Raw genomic sequence first — 19,061 nt, forward strand, 5'->3', positions numbered from 1 at the left:
GAATTTCTCAGGGGAAAACAAAAACCTGTTTCCTAAAGTAAGACTGAACTATATAAGAACGATGGGGACAGACTTTTTAGCAGTGTCTGTTGTGAAAGGACATGGGGAAATGGTCTCAAACTGAAAGAGAGGAAATTTAGACTGAATGTAAGGAAGAAGTTTTTTACAATAGGGGTGGTGAGGCGCTGGAACGGGTTTCCCAGAGAGGTGGTGGATGCCCTGTCCCTGCAGACACTCAGGCTCAGGATGGAGGGGGGCTCTGAGCGGCCCGATGGGGCTGTAGGCGTCCCCGTTCATTGCAGGGGAGTTGGACTAGAGGACCCTTCATGCTGCCCACCGCGTACATCACAACAGCGCCCCCAGAGAGCGGGCGGAGCGCGAGGCCCCGCCAGCCCTCCTAGGGCAGTCCCAGCCGAGTGCCGATTCCCGAGATCTCAAGACTCCTCCCGCCGAACCAGCGGCCCCAGCGAAGATAGCCGAGAGCCGATGGAATGGATGGAGGGCGGTGCGAGGGGCTGGCTCCCGACTTCCGGGACGCCGGCGGATGTTGGGGTTTGAATTGTCCGTCAGTTAGCGCGGGCGGCTTCAGCGCGGGGCGGTTGCCGGACCTCGCTGTCGGCCGCGCTGCCCTCGGGGTGAGTAACATCTTTAGCGAGCTGAGGCCTTCGCTCTGCTGCCGCCGGCCTCCCGAGGCTGCTGGGGGTAGAGAGGCGAGGGCGAGAGCAGGGCGGGGCGTTAGAGCGACTTAAAGCGCGCTGCCCGGAGAGAGAGAACCCCTTGCTTCCCCGCGAGTGAAGCGCAGCTGCGCGGTGCCGTCCCTCCGCCTCGGGCGGCCGCCTCCTAGCTGCCGGGAGCGGGCAGCCCGCGGGAACTGCCGCGCTGCTGCCAGCAGAGGCGACGCGGGTCAGCCTGGCTCGGCGCCGCGTTGCCCGTCGTGCCATCAGCTGTTCGAGGTCCGGAGGGAGGCGGGGCGGGGAGTGAGTTCCCGTGAGACGCGGAGAATTACGTTTCCTCGACGTGTGGAGGGTCTGCTATGATACGAACCGCGAGGTGATACGGGGCTCTGTGGCGTAAATGCAAGGTGCACAGGCCGAGGGTACCTGGGGGGATTCCCTGCAGCCTTGTTCGTACTCCGTTCAAACTAGGTACCTGAAAATCTGTCCTCACGGGGCTGTGCTTGTTTGTTTCCCTCTCTTCCTCTAATTAAAAAAAAAAAAAAAAAGTTAAAAACACTTCGCATTTTGGAGAACCAAAAAATTCTGGAACTTAACAGAACTGCTGTCATTCGGAGGCTTTTCTTAGCCCGCTTAGTCAGAATAAATACGTTTTACTTACGTTTTCGTTCTTGTAAACAGTGGGTGATAATGTGTTCCTGTCCTGCTGATAGACTGAAACGAGATTGCTTTGTTCCTGGGGAACCCACGCGTGAGCCCTATTTATGGAGCTTTGGTGCTCGACTTTGCATCTCCTTTGACTTGCCATCAGAACTGTAGGGTTCAGTTCTCTGAAGGAGTGCGAGGAATGCGGGGAGGGGTAACGACTTTGTTGGTTTTGCTGGAGCCAGCATGAAGGAGAGGGAGGAAAGAGCTTTGCTTGTTTCCAGCCAAACTTGCTTTCTACACTTTGTATGGCTCTTTGCAATACAAAAGGTGTAAAACCGGTCTTGTGTGATTTTATATGGAGGGTTTGTTTGCTGCGTTACCCTGTAGTAGGTTCAGAATTGTGAGAAATGGCAGTAACCTAAGAACAGGGAAAATGCGTCAGCTGTGTTTTCTGCTCCCTCTTTCCCTAATGCAGTCTTTATTTTTTTTTATAACTCGGAAAAGGTTAAGTTGTTTCTGGGGGAAGATAGAATCATATGTTCATGTGGCTGTTGTTTGTGCTTGCCGCAACCCATGTTGGTTACAGCGATGTTTATTTTCATTTTAGGCTGTTCTTTAGCAAACATATCCTGTGAAAATATTTTGTTCATATTTAACGGCAGTGGCATAGAACAGAAGTCTTAGACCCAAGACTTCTGCCGCCTTTTTTTTTTTTTCTTTGTCACTCCTTGATACCATGCCTCACCCGAAAATTCAACCACATGGCTGCAGTACTGTATTTGCAAAATTTTGTATTAGGACCGTTCAAACAAAACTGTAAATACCAAAGCTCCAATAGCTCAGAGTCTGTCAGGCTTTCAGTTTGCAGGTGGAATTTATCAGCTGCCTCCTTGCTCCCTTGGCAAGTATTCAGGATGTTGTGCACCCTCCTGTGAGGTCAAGTGTGGACCTGGGGGCAACAATCCTACATTGCTTGTCTTGCAAATCTCATACAAGCATTCCCCAGCTCCTGAGAAAAGGCAAGCTGCGTGTATATGGGTATGTACCTAAAAGGCTTCAAATTTATACTAGAGGAAGAGTAATATTCTTAGGACTACCGTGAAGAAAAGCATGTTACCTTTACTTTCTTCATGCACCTCTCACCCCCACGTAGTCCAGGAATTGTGGCACACAGGGAAGGCCGGGCTGGCTCCCTGCATATCTGTGTTAATGTTTCATGCTGATCTGGTTTTTAGGAGTATGTTACGTCTTGCAAGAAACACAGGTTAGATCACTTCAGTGTTTCCAAATAGGTTACTCTCTGCTTCAGAGTGTGAAATATGTAGTTCTGAAACGTGCAGATTCCTCTGTGTGCCTGTCCATTTTGGATTCCTCATGTTTCTTTTTTTTAGACTTCGGTCAGCATTTCTTTGAATAAGATCCTGCAAACAGCAGAGACTATCTCCACCGACATAGTCACTATCCTTCCCTGTTTTTTTTCTGCTAAATTGTTCGTGTTAATACCATCTTTATTTGAGCAGGAGTCACTGCCGCTGCTTTAGTTCTCCTTGGATCATTACTTCATTATTGTTGATGTTGAAAATAACTATGAATGTACAATTAGGTCTATGTATAAAATTCCAATAGAGCAGCTAGTTATTTTCGAAAGAGGAAATATGTTGCTGGTATTTTGAGGAAATAACCAACATGTGTTCCAGTGGTATGGGTGTATTTATTCTGCATCCTTCTCTTTGAACCTCCATCTCTCACCATAACAGGTGAATTCTAATACTAGTTATTTTGTTCTTTTAAAAACTTTACTGAGTTTTGGGATTTTTTTGAATTTGGAATAAACTGTAACAGTGGTACATCACGTTAATTCTTGATGCATTAGACGTGTTTAACTCTTCATTTCTTTTTCGTCATAAACAGCTTGAAGAACTCACTAGAATGAGTAAGAACAATTTTGACGTTCAAAATCCACGTAAGTAAGGCTTTAATCAGATAGTTATGTAAATCTGTAGTCTGCGTATAAAATATAAATTGCTTTATTTGGTCCAAAAGAGCAGGTGGATTTTCTGTAATCAGGTTGTGTTGGAATTGCTTGTCTTGGAATGAAAAAGAAATAACTTGTTAACTTCCTTGGATTTGTTTGCTGTAATTAGAATATTTAAAAGCTTTACTGCAGATGTTTTGAGAAAGTAAGCTTGGGAATTCAGGTGCCAAATGTCACACAGCCATTTGAGGTGTGTCATCTAAGACACTTTCTTAGTCTGAAGCAGTACCTCTTTTCTTCTCACTACTATGATTGTTCTTAATGTTAGTGTATTGAAAAATCTATTTTATGTATCTGTTGAGAGTCGAAGGGAAGATATTCCCTGCCTATGCATGCTCAAGTATGCTGATGGGCTAGAAACTTCAGAAATGCAGAAATTCTCAAGGCCTTAGTTGACACTGATGTCTCAAGTTTTTAAATGTTTTGAAACTAATAAGTGTTTTTAAAGTATTGCATGTGACTTGACAGTCTGGCTACTGTTAGTGCTCTTCGTGAAGATTATCACATAAGAATACAAAGAAGTCTTTGTGTATTATATTTAAAAAAAATTAGATGTCATATTTCGCAGACTTGCACGTTGTTGGCTGTTTAATAATTTTCTCTGGGTGTTTGCGCAAGAACTTTTTGGTTGTGAGCAAAATCTTTTTCAGAATTTGCTTTGGTGATAGCCCTCTCCCAAATCAGGAGGCAGGTGGAACCAGTGGAGTATTTTCATGCAAGGAAGGAATAAATAGTAGACTTTATTACTTCTTTGTTTATTGTGGAATTCAGTATTTCTCTGAGACAGGGATGTTAATGGATAATTGTTACTGGACTACTTGAGATGAATAAACATGTTTGTATTTAAATATAAAAAATTTAATGAATGATGCAGTAGACAGATTCCTACCACTGTAAACACAGTCCTAGAAGGAGCCTGCAAAGATGCCTTCTCACTATATACACTTGCTTCAGCATCAGATGCCTTAGCTGAGTTTTCTTCCCCTCAGTTCTGCTGCCCAGAGGTGGCCCCTTAGTAATTTTTGAGTGCAAATGCAACCAGACAGTGCCACGAGTATTTCTTACCTTATCACCGAGGGAAACTTTTTACCTCTTTAACAAGGAGTCATTCTGTCTCTGGCATTCTTGATTCCAGCCAGTTTAACCCTTTGTGCTGTCAGGCCTTCTTCCCCTCTCTGACCATTCCTTGGTCACAAATTGCCATTTCTGTGTTTCCCCTTCAGTATCTACTGTCCTTTATCCCGTGAGCTACTTGAAGATGCATGTGATTAAAAGAGATGAGTTACTGCTTTACAGCTGATCGATATTGATTCCAGGACTCATTGATGATAAACATGATTCTATATTTTAGCTTGTGTTCTCTGTGGATGGACAGATAACTGCCCTGAAAAGTACGGAGAAAAAAGGACCTATGTAGAATATAATCTGACTCTTCATAATTATTGTTTGGTAAGTATGTAGTGGTAGTATTATTTTAGCTGAAAAATAGTAAGTACAGCAAGTATTAAATAGCTGTAACTTGTCTAAACAGTTTGTTGTAAAGCCTGAACAGTCAGTATTGTAGCCTTGAAGGCTTGTACCTGTCAAGTGCTCCATTTCAATGAATTACTTAGTTCATTCTCCCAGCCTGTTATAGCAGTGAAGGTACATCTTAAGAGAAAAGGAATGGATTGCACCGAGGTATTCAATTCTATAAAAGAAACGTAGTGTCAAAATTTGGAATGTGAAAATTCCCCCTTTGTGGAATAAGGGGTAGAGTTTTTTCTTTATTCATGTTGATCGTTAGTTTGTGTTTGGGTGTGAGCTATTCTCTTGACAGTACGTAGGATGTTGCTACTGTTTAAATAGCTCTTGTTTTCACTTTAGTAAAATGAAGCCTACTCATTATTCACAGCTATAGTATCTATTGAATAAAAGTTTGAGTTGCACAAAGTTGTGGATGTAAACTAAATTTTAATATTTATCACATTTGTCATTTTCCGAGATTCAAATTCTATTTATACTACCTTTGAAACTCTAAACTTCAAGTTTCTGCGGATGATTAGTAGTTTGGATGTTAAATCCTTAAGACAAAGTGGAGGTATTAAGAAGTTACGTAAAGGTAATTTTTCTGAAATCAGTTTTAATCAGTTGAAAAGAATTTTAGGTCTGTTTGTGATAATCTTGTGTTACATAAGGCCCAGTGAAAAGGCAGAAAAAGCATGTTTTCCAGATGGAGCAGAACAGCTAGGAAAATGCATGCTTGCAACACTGAGTAGTATGAAGGTGTTTCAGCATCAAATGACTGATTTGTGAGTTATTTTATTTTAAGGACTTTCTTGTAGTTATCTTGTGGACTTTCATTTGTACAACTTAATAATATCATGCTTGTTTTCTTTTTTAAAAAAGAAGTATATTATGAGTGCTGTGGAAAATGAGTTCTAGAAGGAGAGCATTTAGTGGTATATCTTAATTTTTCATTACCAAATGTCTCACACTTAGAAATGCATCCTTGATTCTTTTTGGTATGGAACTTAACATTTATTAGACTAAAAATATTGAATAAAAATGTGTGCTTAGAAAATAGTGGTGTATTGATTTCTTTTTTCTTCTGTGGAAACTATAACTTGAGATTGGAAAGAATAAAGGAGGCATCATATCAAGTTATGAAACCATCTACTAATTTGAAGTCTGCAGTGTAACTACCTTATGAGATAACTATTTACTGTAAATTATCATCAAACTCTCCTGACTTGCCATAATACTGGATTCTGTTGTTATTTAATTCTCCTTTAAAGTGAATTACTTTTCTTCTGATGTTACGCTTCAGTACAGAAACTTCCTACTGTGCTTAGTTATCTCCCCAACACAATTGTCATTCAGAGCAACTAAACTAATTCAATTTTATTTCCTCTGAAGCTTTGTTTGATGAAATTAATTGTTTGACAATTATCTGAGTAGACCCGGTATTTTGAAATGGAAGACTCCATCTTGGGCTTTATAGGATGACATAAACATTTTCATAGTATCAATATTTTATTTTCATATTACTGGCTACTGTTCCCCATTGTTTCAGATTATGTGAATATCATCTAAAGCGTAGCTGCATTAATTATTTTTATGATCATGTGCATATACAAATGGGATTAGGTTACTTGGCTGTGTGCCTGGAAATACGAGTTAGTTGTGGCACACTAACTAATGGCAGTGAATGGCAGTGGAGCCAGAAAGAGGCTATTCTACTCTGACAAATGAAATGTTTACACCCAAGCTTTGTTTGACTAGATTTGTCTCTTCTACTTGACCAATATAGTATAGATAATTTCAAGTCTTTAGGTAGATGAATGGTTCTAATAATTTGTTTTTGTAGTTGATGTCAAGTGGCATTTGGCAGAGGGGGGAAGAAGATGAAGGTGTAGATGGATTTTTGATCGAAGATATTAGGAAAGAAGTTAACAGAGCTGCAAGACTGGTAAGAATGATCTGTTCTTTACAAGAAAAAAAGAGTAACTTTTCATTAAGCATATACGTAGTGTCATCTGTGGGTTTATTTTTGTCAACAAGCAATGTGCTGAACCCATTCAAACATCTGAATTTTAGGTTTCAGTAACAAGGGTATTAGGTTCCTGGAAGCCAAAGAGATGATAAGTCTTGTAGAACTTTGCTGATATTTTTATTTCCTGTCTGTGTTGCAGATAAACTAATGAGAGCAAAACACATATGCATAATCCCTTATGACATTATGCAGAGCCTCAAACTGATCTGCTGTAATTCTGTAGATGCAACTAAATTTAACTACCAATAAAATAATTTGTATTTCAGATTACGGGTCATAATCCACATACATACAAAACAAAACCTAATCAAATTATATGAAATAAGTATGTGTCTTCTCTTTGAAATATGCATAAAAGACAAGAAAACAGTTATTGTGCTTCAGATATGTAATGTTTTTATTTCTAAAATATATTCTTCCCAGGTGTGTAATATCTGTAGGAAAAAGGGTGCTTCAATTGGATGTGTTGCTCCCAAATGCAAGCGAAGTTACCATTTTCCTTGTGGTCTACAAAAGGAATGTGTTTTCCAGTTCATGGAAGACTTCAGGTAAGTTTTGGGATTTTGTGTTGGTTTTACGTTGTTGGTTTTTTTTTGTTCTCGGTTCTATTTAGACAGGAGATCATTTGTTTTTTCAATTATGACCTTTGAATAGGCTGTTAGAACTATAAATTATGTTGATTATCTGAGGAAATTTTAAAAAATCTTGATTTGTGGAAAACGTGAAGAGCAAGCAAGTACATTGCATAACTAGTACATATAAAGTAAATTTTCAACACTATTAAAGAATTAAAATGATTAGGGTATGGCTTTGGTTTTTTTGTATGTCTGCCTCCTGTGTGTTAGTGGAAATAGCAATTTCCTCTCATTCCTTCCCTTGGTTTGTCCTGCTTGTACATTATAAGCCATTCCATTGTGTTTCCAAACAAAACTTCTAGGTCTGCTTATTAGTGATTGATTGCAGAAGAAAAGAATTTAGTGTCAAATGTCTAATGTAGGTTTTATGCTCTTTTACTATCATCTTTGTAACAGCTTGTCTGTAATCAAACTAGTCGTATGTGTGTTTGATTATGTTTTCATTCTGCCTATTGAAAGCTGAGTTAGCAGGGTGGATAGCAGTCTGGGAGGCACTTTTAAATGAATATCTCAAATTTTACTGTGAAGTCAAGCACGTGTAAAAATAATGCATTTTCAGAAATATTTATTCTAGAGCTGTATATCTTGTCTATTTTCTTACTTTGAGAATGTCCTAAATTATAGAATTTACTACCCTGGCTGGAACTTGTAGATCCACTGTACAAAGTCAGAATGGATCGTATTAAATGATGGGGGGGTCATGGCAGCGTGGAAACACAGGAAAAGCTGGAGGTTCTGATCATAGAATGGCTTGGGTTGGAAGGGACCTTAAAGGATCGCCCTTCTTTTTAATGCAGGCCAGGATGCAGTAGGCCTTCCTGGCTACAAATGCATGCTGCTGGCTCATGTCTAGATTTCTGACCCAGTGAAGACTGAGGCAAAGAACTTGAGTACTTCAGCCTTTTCCATGTCTGAAGCCAATTTCCCCTTCTAATCTACCATGGGGGGGGGGTGTGTACTCCTTTGTTTCTCTTCTCACCAATGTACCTGGAGAATCCATTTTTGCTATTTTTTGCATCCCTCACCAAGTTCAGCTCCATCTGTGCTTTGGCTTTCCTGATCCCACCTCTGTATGTCCAGATGGCATCTCTGTATTCTTCCCAGGCCGTACATCCCTGCTTCCACCTCTTGTACGTGTCCCTCTTTTCCCTCAGTTTAACCAGCAGGTCCTTGTTCAGCCATTCCAGTTTCCTGCCTCCTCTGCTTGATTTCTTACGCAGATAGGAGAGAGCTGTTGTGCTATCAGAAAGGTGTCTCTAAAGAGCTTCCAGCTCTTGCTCTGCTCTTTTATCTCTGAAGTCAGCCTCCCAGGGACCTCATTCAGTATTTGCTTTGATTGCTGGAAGCTTGTTCTTCTGAAGTTCAGGGTTCTGAATCTGCTCTTTACCAGGCCCGAATTCTTCTATATCACAAACTCAGCCAGGGCATGGTCTCTATGTCCCAGACTGCCTCCAATCTTAACTTCCTTAATGAGCCCCTCTGCACTGGCCAGTACCAGGTCTGGTAACATTTCACTGCTCGTTGGTCTGTCCAGTACCTATCTGTTCTGGGATTTTATCCTCGGGAGATTCCAGGAGTCTCCTGGATTGCTTGCAGCCTGCCTTGCTGCTTTCCCAGCAGACATCCAAATGGTTGAAATCTCTCATCAGAGAGAGAGCATGTGAGTGCGATGCTTCTTGTAGCTGAAGCAAGAAGGCCTCATCAACAGGCTCTCCTTAATCAAGTGGCCTGTAGTAGACCCTGTTCACCAGACATCTTTTATTGTTTTAGTCCATAAGCTTAACCCACAATCTCTCAGCCTGATTGTGGCTGTTTTTTAGAGGCATCTCTTCACAATCTATCCATTTCTTAACATGGAGGGCAACTCCTGCCATTTCTGCCTTGCCTATCTCTTCTGAAAAGCTTGTGGTCCTCAGTCGTGCCTCAGTTGTGCAATTTTGTCCCACCATGTTTTTGTTGTAGTAAATAGGTCATAGTTTTCTAATTGCACCTTAGCTTCCAACTTCCCCTGCTTATTTCCCATGCTGCATGCATTGATGTAGACAGGAAGAATAATATTTGGACCAAAAGAAATATTGACAGACAGTAATATGTCACCTCCATAATATAGCAGGTATAAGTTGGCAATGTGCTTCTTCCATTCTGTTGTTCTATTACCTTGATGCCTTAAACAATTTATCTTTGCCTTTTATCTTACCTAAGAGAGGATTTATTTGTGAATAACAGGTGTGATAGGAAGTTCACTTTGCTATCTTCAATTTGCTATCTTCAGTTATTATGAGGAAAGTTCTAAAAATATTTTTTTGATGAGGGAACCTTATGTTATCATTTGTAGATCTTACTGTTGGGAACATAAACCAGTTCAAATCTTTCCGGATAAAGAATCTAGAGAACCTTCGCAGTGTGCAATATGCCTGGATTTGGTTGAACATCTTCCACTGTACAGTGTATTGAGAAGTCCTTGTTGTAAAAATACTTGGTTTCATCGAGAATGCTTGCAGGTAACACAGGTTCTCATGTTCTTTTTCCCTTGCATCCATGGAAATCACAGTTTGATTTTTTTAAAAATAATCAAACAGCTTAAAATCATGTAAAATTATTTTGGGATAGTGTGCAAGCACACATGGATGGTTCATGTCCAGCTTTTTGTCCAGCAGGACCCAACCCCGAGTCCTTCTCTGCAGGGCTGCTCTCAATGAATTCTCTAGTAATCTGTGTGCATGTCCAGGATTATCTTGCCCTGATACCTTGCACTTGTCCTTGTTGAACCTCATTAGGTTCTTGTGGGCCAACTTTTCAACCCTGTCCAAGTTCCCCTGGATGGCATCCCTTCCTTCTATTGCATCAGCTGCAATACCAGTGCGGACCACTCAGCTTACTGTCATCCTCAAACTTACTGAGAGGGCACTCAGACCCACTGCCTAGGTCAGTGATAAAGATGTTGAAGAGGACAGGTCCCAAGATTGACCCATGGAGGCACTAGTCACTGACTTCCACCTGGACATAGAGCTGCTGACAACAACCCTCTGCCTGTGACCGTCCTACCAATTTGTTTAGCCACTGAATAGTTACCCCATCTAATCCATCTCTCTCCATTTAGAGATAAGGTGTGGTGTAGGACTATGTCAAAGGCCTTGCACAAGTCCAGGTATAGGACAGCAGTTGCCCTTTCATTGTCTACCAGTGCTGTTGCTCCATCGTAGAAGGCCACCGGAGTCACTCGTTCCTCCTCCAAAGGAAGAGGAAATAGCATTTGCTTCAAGATTAAGTGGCATCATGACTATCAGCAGAGCAAAAAATCTGTGTCAGGAGGGTGTCCGTGAATTAATAAGATACATGGTAGAGAAATTAAGACAATATATATTGTCAATCAAAGATTGGTAGTAATTCAATAATTGGTTCGGTTTTCTCCTTTTTCCCCTTTTTTTCTCTCCTGTCACAGTATCAAGCTTTGAGTGCTGGGATATTTTTCTTTAGGTGCGCAGTATGTAATAACAAGGACAAATTTCAGAAAGAAATGTTGAGAATGGGTATACACATTCCAGAGAAGTAAGTAACTTGTCAAAGTAAGCTCGTATAAAGCACTGATAATTTAATTTACCACGCTTTAGAAACATTACCTTTTTTTTATTGCTGTTCTATAGAGTTGCATCAATGATTATGTGAAACTTCAGATCTACTTTCCTTGGTAGAATTGTTTTGGTAAGAAGTAGCACATGTCCTTTTAGTTATGAGACAAAATTGTTGAAAGCCAGATTAGTCGTCTCAGATACTGAGCAGGAAGCTCTGGAAAGTCATTTGAAATGTTGTGATTAAACCAGGGACCTATCTAAAAGATCAAAACAATTCTTTAATGTGATAATTTGACATTAACCTGGGGATTGATAACAAGTGTATTTTCTTGTCTGAGTTTTTAAATTATCTGAGTTGCGTCCAGGCAGTGTTATAGTACACTGATTACCCAGCCATACAGCTTCTCCTCAAGGACTGCTAAGTATACATTTAGTGTAAAAACTTCTAAAATTCTGTGCTGTTTTAAGTTTCTACCATTTCATGGGGCTCAGAATGAGACAAGGTGATCGGAATATTTCTTTATTAAGAGAATTATTCTTTAACTACTAGTATCTTTTGAGACTACTGTTAATTCTCTCTGGCAACAGAAGCTCAAGATTTTGGAGGATGAAGAGTCAGAAAGTGTGATGAAGTGTCATAATGGATTGGAAAATACTGACTCATTTTTCTTAATAGCATTTTGAGTAGATTGTCAAAACGAGTACGTTTGTCTGCTGTGAGGAAGTGGGGTAATACAAGACAGAACAAACACACGCCAAAGTAATGCAAAAATAAAAAATTCTTTAATCAAATAAACATTTCACAGGAACAGCATAATGCTGTCATGTGATGGAAAGTACAGCAGTAATAGTGGAGTGGCACAATCCTAGGCTGTAGTAAATGAGAACAAGCCCAAGTGCAGCAGTCATGGATGTAGAAACAAAGGAAGAAAAACTGCTTATCTTTGGAAGGCCTCAGGTAGGCAGAGGTCTCCAGTGAGATACCCTTCCCTCCACTGCCAACCCTTAAATGCAGACTGGGAAGTGATGGATCCTGGCTCCACCCCTTCTGGTCACTCAGGTATATTGCATGCACCTGAGCTCCCTTGGGGAGGTGGCCCTGCCTTCCCACCAGGTGCTCAATCACTGTTTCAGGCTGTGACTTAGCATTTCTGCTACAAACAGTCTGGCAGTTTGTATTTTACAGTAGTATTTTTGTTATTCCTACCTCAGGATTTCCCTGTATATTGTAGAATAACAGTAGTATGTTTCTGCTATGAGAATCCAAAGAAGTGGCAAAGGAAATTGAACAGGGAAAAAAAAACGATTTGGTGTCAGGCTTTCTGGGCTAGATAGTGACGTGATAACAGTAATACAAATCGACTCAATACTTACAGACTTAAGGGCTCTTTTGTAGGTAGTTAGTATCTTGAATGACATCAATTAATTCTATTTCATCCTAGACTTTTTTTTATTTTGCCTCCTTACGTTGTTTAGTTGTTGCCTAAAATGTTACCCAACTGAAACATCTTCATGTGGCTACTACATTCGGATTTTCCAGAAGATGAAGTAACCCACTTAAATAATCAGAAATAAAGCTATAGTAACAGGTTCTCTGCCTTGTTGATAGGGATGCATCTTGGGAACTTGAAGACAATGCATATCAAGACCTACTGCAATGTTATCAACACTGTGACATTAGAAGATGTCTCTGCAAGAACGGACGAGATTATAACAAACCTGATAGGTATGACAGTTTTTGCAGGAAGGTAACTTGGGATGGACTTCTTATTAAAAAAAAAAAAAGAAAAAAGCTGTAGTATTTTTCAGCATTGGTTTTTAATTTCAAGTCAAGACTCAATTTATAAATAACATTTATTTTATTCATGGTAATAGTAATATTTAAATACTGTTTTTCTTAAACTTCATCAGCTTATAAAAACCAATCCAATCTATTATCAAGTATCCCTATTCTCATTTCATAAAAAAGTTGTAGTAGAATTTATATATCTACAAAACTAGAATAGCATGTGCCTAAGCTAAATGTTCTATCTTTCATTCACAGCTTAATTTACTAACTACATCTAATAACTCAACGCCTTTACAAGAAAACTATTAAAATACTAATTAGATGAAAATTAATCAGCATAAGATCAGTCTGGTTCTCAAGTGACAACCAAGCATTTGGATCATTTAATAAGCTGATATTTTGCAAACGGGGTTTTGAACAGATAAATCTTTCTGCTTGTGATTCTGCTTCTCCTTTTACAGAAGGGATGGTTCTAACCCTCATAGCCTGAATGGCTGTGTGCTGTCCCTTTGCATGCAAGTGGCTAGAATACTGGTGATAGCTTAGAGAGACTTGAGCAATATTGTAAAAGGCTTTATTTGGCTCTACCACATGGTTAACCTTTAAGTTCACTTTCTGTGTTCTTTTTAATTGCTTTGTGTGTTTCTGGAACATACATGATCCATTGGGATGAGTATGCTCAAATGTCAGACGGTGCCTCTACTTTGAAGACATTGTTTTGTGGCAGGTTTTTCCCTGTAGGTATTTTAAGTTCACTTTGTAAAGATTTGGTCAAGCTTCACTTGGTTCATTCTTGATACGTGTACGTGATTCATTCTTAGTATATGTACATCTCAAAACTTATGTAGTCTTTCAGTTTTGTACCTTTTGGCCTCCAGTGTTTGAACTAGTATCAGTCACATTGTTCCATTATAGTATGTTTAAGCAAATTGGAATAAATCAAGACAAAATTCTAGCAGATACTTAAATACTGTCATTAATGAAGAGTCTTACATAGAATATGTAAAAATAATCAGATACGTTACTCAACAGATACAGAACTCAACATTTTAGAAAGCTAAACAGTGGGTCCTCATATTGAGAATGCTGGCCCTCAACGTGAGGACAAAATACTGGCAGCAAGCTATTGGCTTTCAAGGCGGGGAAGCACACCCTCTCATACGTGTTTAATACAGGATGCTAGAACGTAGATAATTGTTTTTCTTTGCACCTAGGAACGGAGTATGTATCGTCTGAAGAAAGTTCCTCTTGATGATTTACAGTCTTATCAGATGCTGAATTATGCCTTGTTAATTTACTGCCTGGATTACATTTACTGTTGAATGTTTCTGGTTTTAACTAGTCTCTCTATTCTGTATAATTCTAAAATAAGTTTTTAATTTTAGTAAGTGGGAAATAAAGCGTTGTCAGTCTTGTGGTTCCCGTGGAACTCACTTGGCCTGTTCATCCATGAAATCATGGGAGCAAAACTGGGAGTGTGTGGAATGCAGAAGCATCTTTGCAAAAGGTAATGTTATGAATGTGATGGTGACTTCTAATGGTAAATTTTAATAACGTGTATATTTTACAGCTAGAAAATTCATTAACTTGATATATTTCACCATGCAGGGAAATACAGCAAACGGAAAAAGCATTCTTTGGCTACCTCTGAAAAGAAGGATGGGACAGCTTGTTTGCTGGAAGAACCATCTGCAAAGCTCCCTCGGCAGTCACCTGGATCTCAACACAACTGTCTTCTCCAGTGTGTAATCTTATAGCAGAGAACGGATTGTAACATAAAATAGTATTTAAACATAAGGAGGTGATGGCTTATTTTGTAGGAGAGACTTCTTGTACTAAATTGCAAACTTTACTCAAGTTTGAACAGAAAGTTTTGTGACTGCAGTTTTCGGAGTAAGCTGTGAACTCTGTAAATTTGCTACAGTAATTCATGTTGGATGGCATGTAAACTAATTCTTAGTTTGACTAAATTAGACGTTTGTAAAAGGAATCTTTAAAATATAGGGGTCACTATGAATGTACAAATGGAAAAAGTTAAAGGTTCTTTACCAGTATTCTTCAATGTTAAGTGTGCTAGAAATCTAGTTTGCTCACATCTTTTATAAATCTTGTTTTCTTCTGCAGTAATAAAAACTTTCAAAGATTGTAGAATCAGTACTTCCATCTCTTATGTAGGATGCAACTAAAAACTGATCTTAAACCCTCCTCGTAATAAAACACTGAATTATTCTTTGTAAAATTGTAATTCAGGCACTGGTGGACATCATTTGAATGAGCCAACCAATGAGTTTTGGTACTGAAACAGTGGGAAAAGTATATTGCTACCTTCAAATAAGAAGTGATTATGTATTCTTTGGTTGTAGCTCTTAAAGTATTTTTTTGCTTATAGATCACCAAAGATAATGTGCCAGAACAACTTGTCACCCTGCTCACTCCTAGAACGTCCAACATCCAATAGAGTGGCAATGTCTTTATCTCCACTGATGTCAAACAGGAACTTCTCCCTAAGGAAAAAGTATTTTCTTCTTTTATTGTACATCAAAAAGCAATCTAGCATGTGACTTTATACATATTTCCTGCACCACATGATGGATGTGTGTGTGTTTATGTATCTATAGTGGTTAAGTGTATGTGGGTGTGTGTTTATATATAGTCACTGAAATAATGGAGTGAGTACACTGAAGACTTAATTTTATAAAGCCTTCTGCTGTTTTCAAATGCTAGTGGACAGGTAAGGAAGAATCTTAACCTACTGAGTATTTTTAGGTAAGAATGCAAGGTGATGAAAACTCAGAAATACATATTTGCTCTTAAGGAAGCATGGCAAGCCATTCATGAAAAAGACTAAGGAGTAAAAAGAATCTTAATTGCTTCCTTCAAATTAAACATATCCTGAAATGTTTTTGCATTTACACCGTAGGCGTAGCTTGTGATTTTTGCTAAAATCAGAGGTAAGATAACATGTTTTAACAGAGAATATTCAGTTCAAGGACACAACGTTATTTGTGGTGGTGTTAGTACTTGTGAATTCTACCTGTATGTGCCACAAATTCTCATGAAAGAAATAGTTACTTTCAGTGCACAGTGTACTTCTAAATAGCTTTGGTAGCAATTTAAAATATAGCTGGTGCAGTAATTGTTTTAATGGGAATTGAAACATTTTTTCCTCGACAATTGCATTTTGGTCATAGTGACAAAGATGTATACTAGCAAATAGTTCACAGTATTCTAACTTTATCACTAACATGGTATGCTCTTCAGTTTCTCACTTGTTCTGAGTTGTTCAAACATAGAACAATGGTGTGAGAATTGTTTGGCACCTCACTGGTTTAACTGAAATCAGAAAACCAGTCGCATTATGCCAAGGTAATTATTTCTACTTTTTTTTTTTCCTGGTTCTTAGTCATAGTTTAAAGTAATTTGCCACTCCAGAGTTAACATTTTAAGAATCTACTCCAAACATTTTACTGGTATAATTTGACAATACCTAAATGCGATGAAGTGATTAGAGTTTCTGATCTTTAAAAGATTATAGGTTGCTGTCTGTATAACTTGTTCTTCGGGAATCACAGATTTCATCTGGAAATGTATGCAATTTTTTTGTAGGCATTTAAGAATGCAAAGAAAGGAAGCTTCTAATATACTGAAGGAGTTAAAGCAACAAATTAATACAAAAACTACAAGGCTTAACATCAATACAGAAAATATCTGGAAGAGTGCTTTAAAAGGATTTAGACAGCGTAACTTCAGACCTACCAACACCATTGAAGTGAAGTTCACAAACTGCAAAAGCAGAATAAAAACAGATTCTTTTACTGGGTCAAAACACCTTTTCTTCCAGTTACTAATGCTTCATCTTCAGAATTCATCATTGTTTGAGGGCTCTTCTGCAAAGAACTTGTCAGTTGACCCTCAAGGTAATTAAATGCTTTTTCCAGAATAAAGAACTGTGTCACTTTAAAGGTTTTTAAGTCTTCAGCCCATGTGATTGTTAGTTCATGATAGCCCTGAACGGATAGAAATAGTTTTTCTGGAGGTTTTTTTTTTTTTTTTTGCTTTGCACTTCTAAAAGCTGGAAAGGTTGGAATTGTAACTTTAAACATTTAAATTCACTACTGTTTGCTTTTAGAATAAAAGAATGCTTGGTATAGTTTGAAATGTTGATAACTCTAAAGAGAAAAATACAGCATGTTACTAGACTTGGAACTTCTTGGCTTTTGTTCTCTGTAAGTGAGCTTCTTCCTTTCTGATTCACCTGTAGTACTACTTATTTTTGTTTCCTTGAAATTTCTAGAACATTTATCTCTAAAGACCCAAAGGCAGCTTGAGTTCTTGTGCTTCAAAATTAAATGTGCATTGGATACAAAGTGGAAATGATAGTTAGATCTCCAATCTCAACACTAGCTAGAGAAGTTGCAGTAAAAGAACCATGGTACTCTTAAATAAAAACTCCTGCTTTTACTGTTTCAAGCAACAGCAGATGATAAACCTAGTGCTACATTTTCTATAGTAAGAGTGAATTAAATTGAGGTTTCTTTATTTTAAAAAAAATCGTACATTATTTTAGGGATATATAGTAAAGTATATTCTGTTTCATTTGCAGCTCTAAAAGAGAATCTGTATTTTGAAGCTGGCAAAATGATTGCAGTTTCTCTAGTTCATGGTGGCCCATCTCCTGGTTTCTTTTCGAAAATATTGTTTGATTGTCTTGTCTATGGTCCAGAGAATGTGAAGCCAAATTTGGATGATGTTGCTGATGCTGATGTAGCGCAGACAATAAAAAAGGTAAATAAAGCTGAACTTACTGGAAAATTCCTATACAAGTCTATATTTGGGGATGAAGACAAGCTTATAAAATATAAGTTCAGTTCAAATTAAAATGTTTGTTCTCACTCCCACTCTCCTTTCACTCCCCTCTCTCCTCATAAAAATATATGTATATACATTTATATATACACATGAAGTAAACAAATTCCTAACTCTGATGCAGATAAAATATTCAGAGAGTCTGTCCAGCCTACAGTCAACAATGCATGACTGCTATGACTTCCTTGCTGCTGCTGGGTGTTTAAGACCTGTTACAGCTTTGCGTGATAAGGATATGCTGGTGAATGACTTACTGATCCATCATGTAATCAAGAGAATTACTTCACCTTTAGAAAGGTTTGTTTTGTTTGTGGATCTTCAAGCTCCCTTTATTTTTCTTATTAAGACCAGTGTATGTTACTAAAACTAAATTTCAAAAGTTCACGAATATTTTCCATTTAAATGAATGAGACATACTCGTTTGCTGGTTTAACTGAAAGACTGAAATAGTTACTTATGTTTAATTTTTGTCATAAATATTTTATTACCTAGTTTGTTCTACTACTTAGTCACAGTCCTTTTTTTAATATTATGAAAGGGAAGATTGACATTTGTAGTGCAGAGGTTTTTGCTGTGCTACAGTTTAAAAGATCTCTAGCCTATACTCAGTTTTAATTCAGAAATAGTCAAATATAGAAACTTTAAACTTTGGAAGTGCTTAAACATGTTTAGAATTTTAATGTTTTTTTTAAATTCCAATTAGGAAGTCTGTGTCTGCCATTACAGTAGTAATAATGTGCACAAGTACAAATTGGCTGACTTAGAATGTAAGCATTGCTTGCATTCGTGTTCCTATGTGAATTCAGCTAGAAGAGGACATTTGCAACTGTTGACTATTTTTTTTATTGGTCTCTGGCCTTAGAAATCTAAATTATTCATCTGTTCAGTAAAAAGGCATTGGATGCTAAGTTCTGAATCAGTACATCTGGATTTGTGGTGTTACCTTTGACAAATTTTAATCAACTGAATCTCTTGAGACCTATGAAAAATTAATTTTGAATGTGAGGGTTTGTTTGTTTTTTTAATAAACTTAATGATGGTAAGAGTACAGTTAGTTTCTTACTGGCTTTCTGATGCATGCTTGGTTTCTTGTTCGTTTTTCCTCTCTCTCCTTCTCCTAGTTTTAGGCAAGGTTTGAAAACTCTTGGTCTGCTGGAGAAAATGGAAATGCATCCGGATGCATTTTCTAGCTTATTTTGCCACAAACCTGAAAACCTTTCGGCAGAAGCTCTCTGTGATCTCTTTACAATCCATTGCTCACCAGGTGTAAAGAAAGTTGGAGGTGCTGATTTTTGGATGGGTTATTT

The 19,061-nt window shown here is 38.3% G+C and overlaps 1 protein-coding gene across 1 annotated transcript in view; it reads left to right on the top strand.

The window, feature by feature from the left end:
- G2E3 (G2/M-phase specific E3 ubiquitin protein ligase) overlaps positions 478-19,061 on the top strand; it is a gene marked incomplete in the record, with an annotated part of 23,904 nt that continues 5,320 nt past the window's right edge. Inside the window, 15 exon segments of the mRNA XM_021401322.1 lie at positions 478-635; positions 3,234-3,285; positions 4,709-4,806; positions 6,707-6,808; positions 7,316-7,440; positions 9,863-10,028; positions 10,970-11,076; positions 12,709-12,825; positions 14,274-14,395; positions 14,497-14,629; positions 15,278-15,403; positions 16,495-16,805; positions 17,492-17,673; positions 17,879-18,051; positions 18,876-19,061. Of these exon segments, the coding sequence (XP_021256997.1) occupies positions 492-635; positions 3,234-3,285; positions 4,709-4,806; positions 6,707-6,808; positions 7,316-7,440; positions 9,863-10,028; positions 10,970-11,076; positions 12,709-12,825; positions 14,274-14,395; positions 14,497-14,629; positions 15,278-15,403; positions 16,495-16,805; positions 17,492-17,673; positions 17,879-18,051; positions 18,876-19,061 (2,144 nt within the window).

This window comes from Numida meleagris, chromosome 6 (genome assembly GCF_002078875.1).
Source record: "Numida meleagris isolate 19003 breed g44 Domestic line chromosome 6, NumMel1.0, whole genome shotgun sequence".
NCBI classification, from domain to species: Eukaryota; Metazoa; Chordata; class Aves; order Galliformes; family Numididae; genus Numida; species Numida meleagris.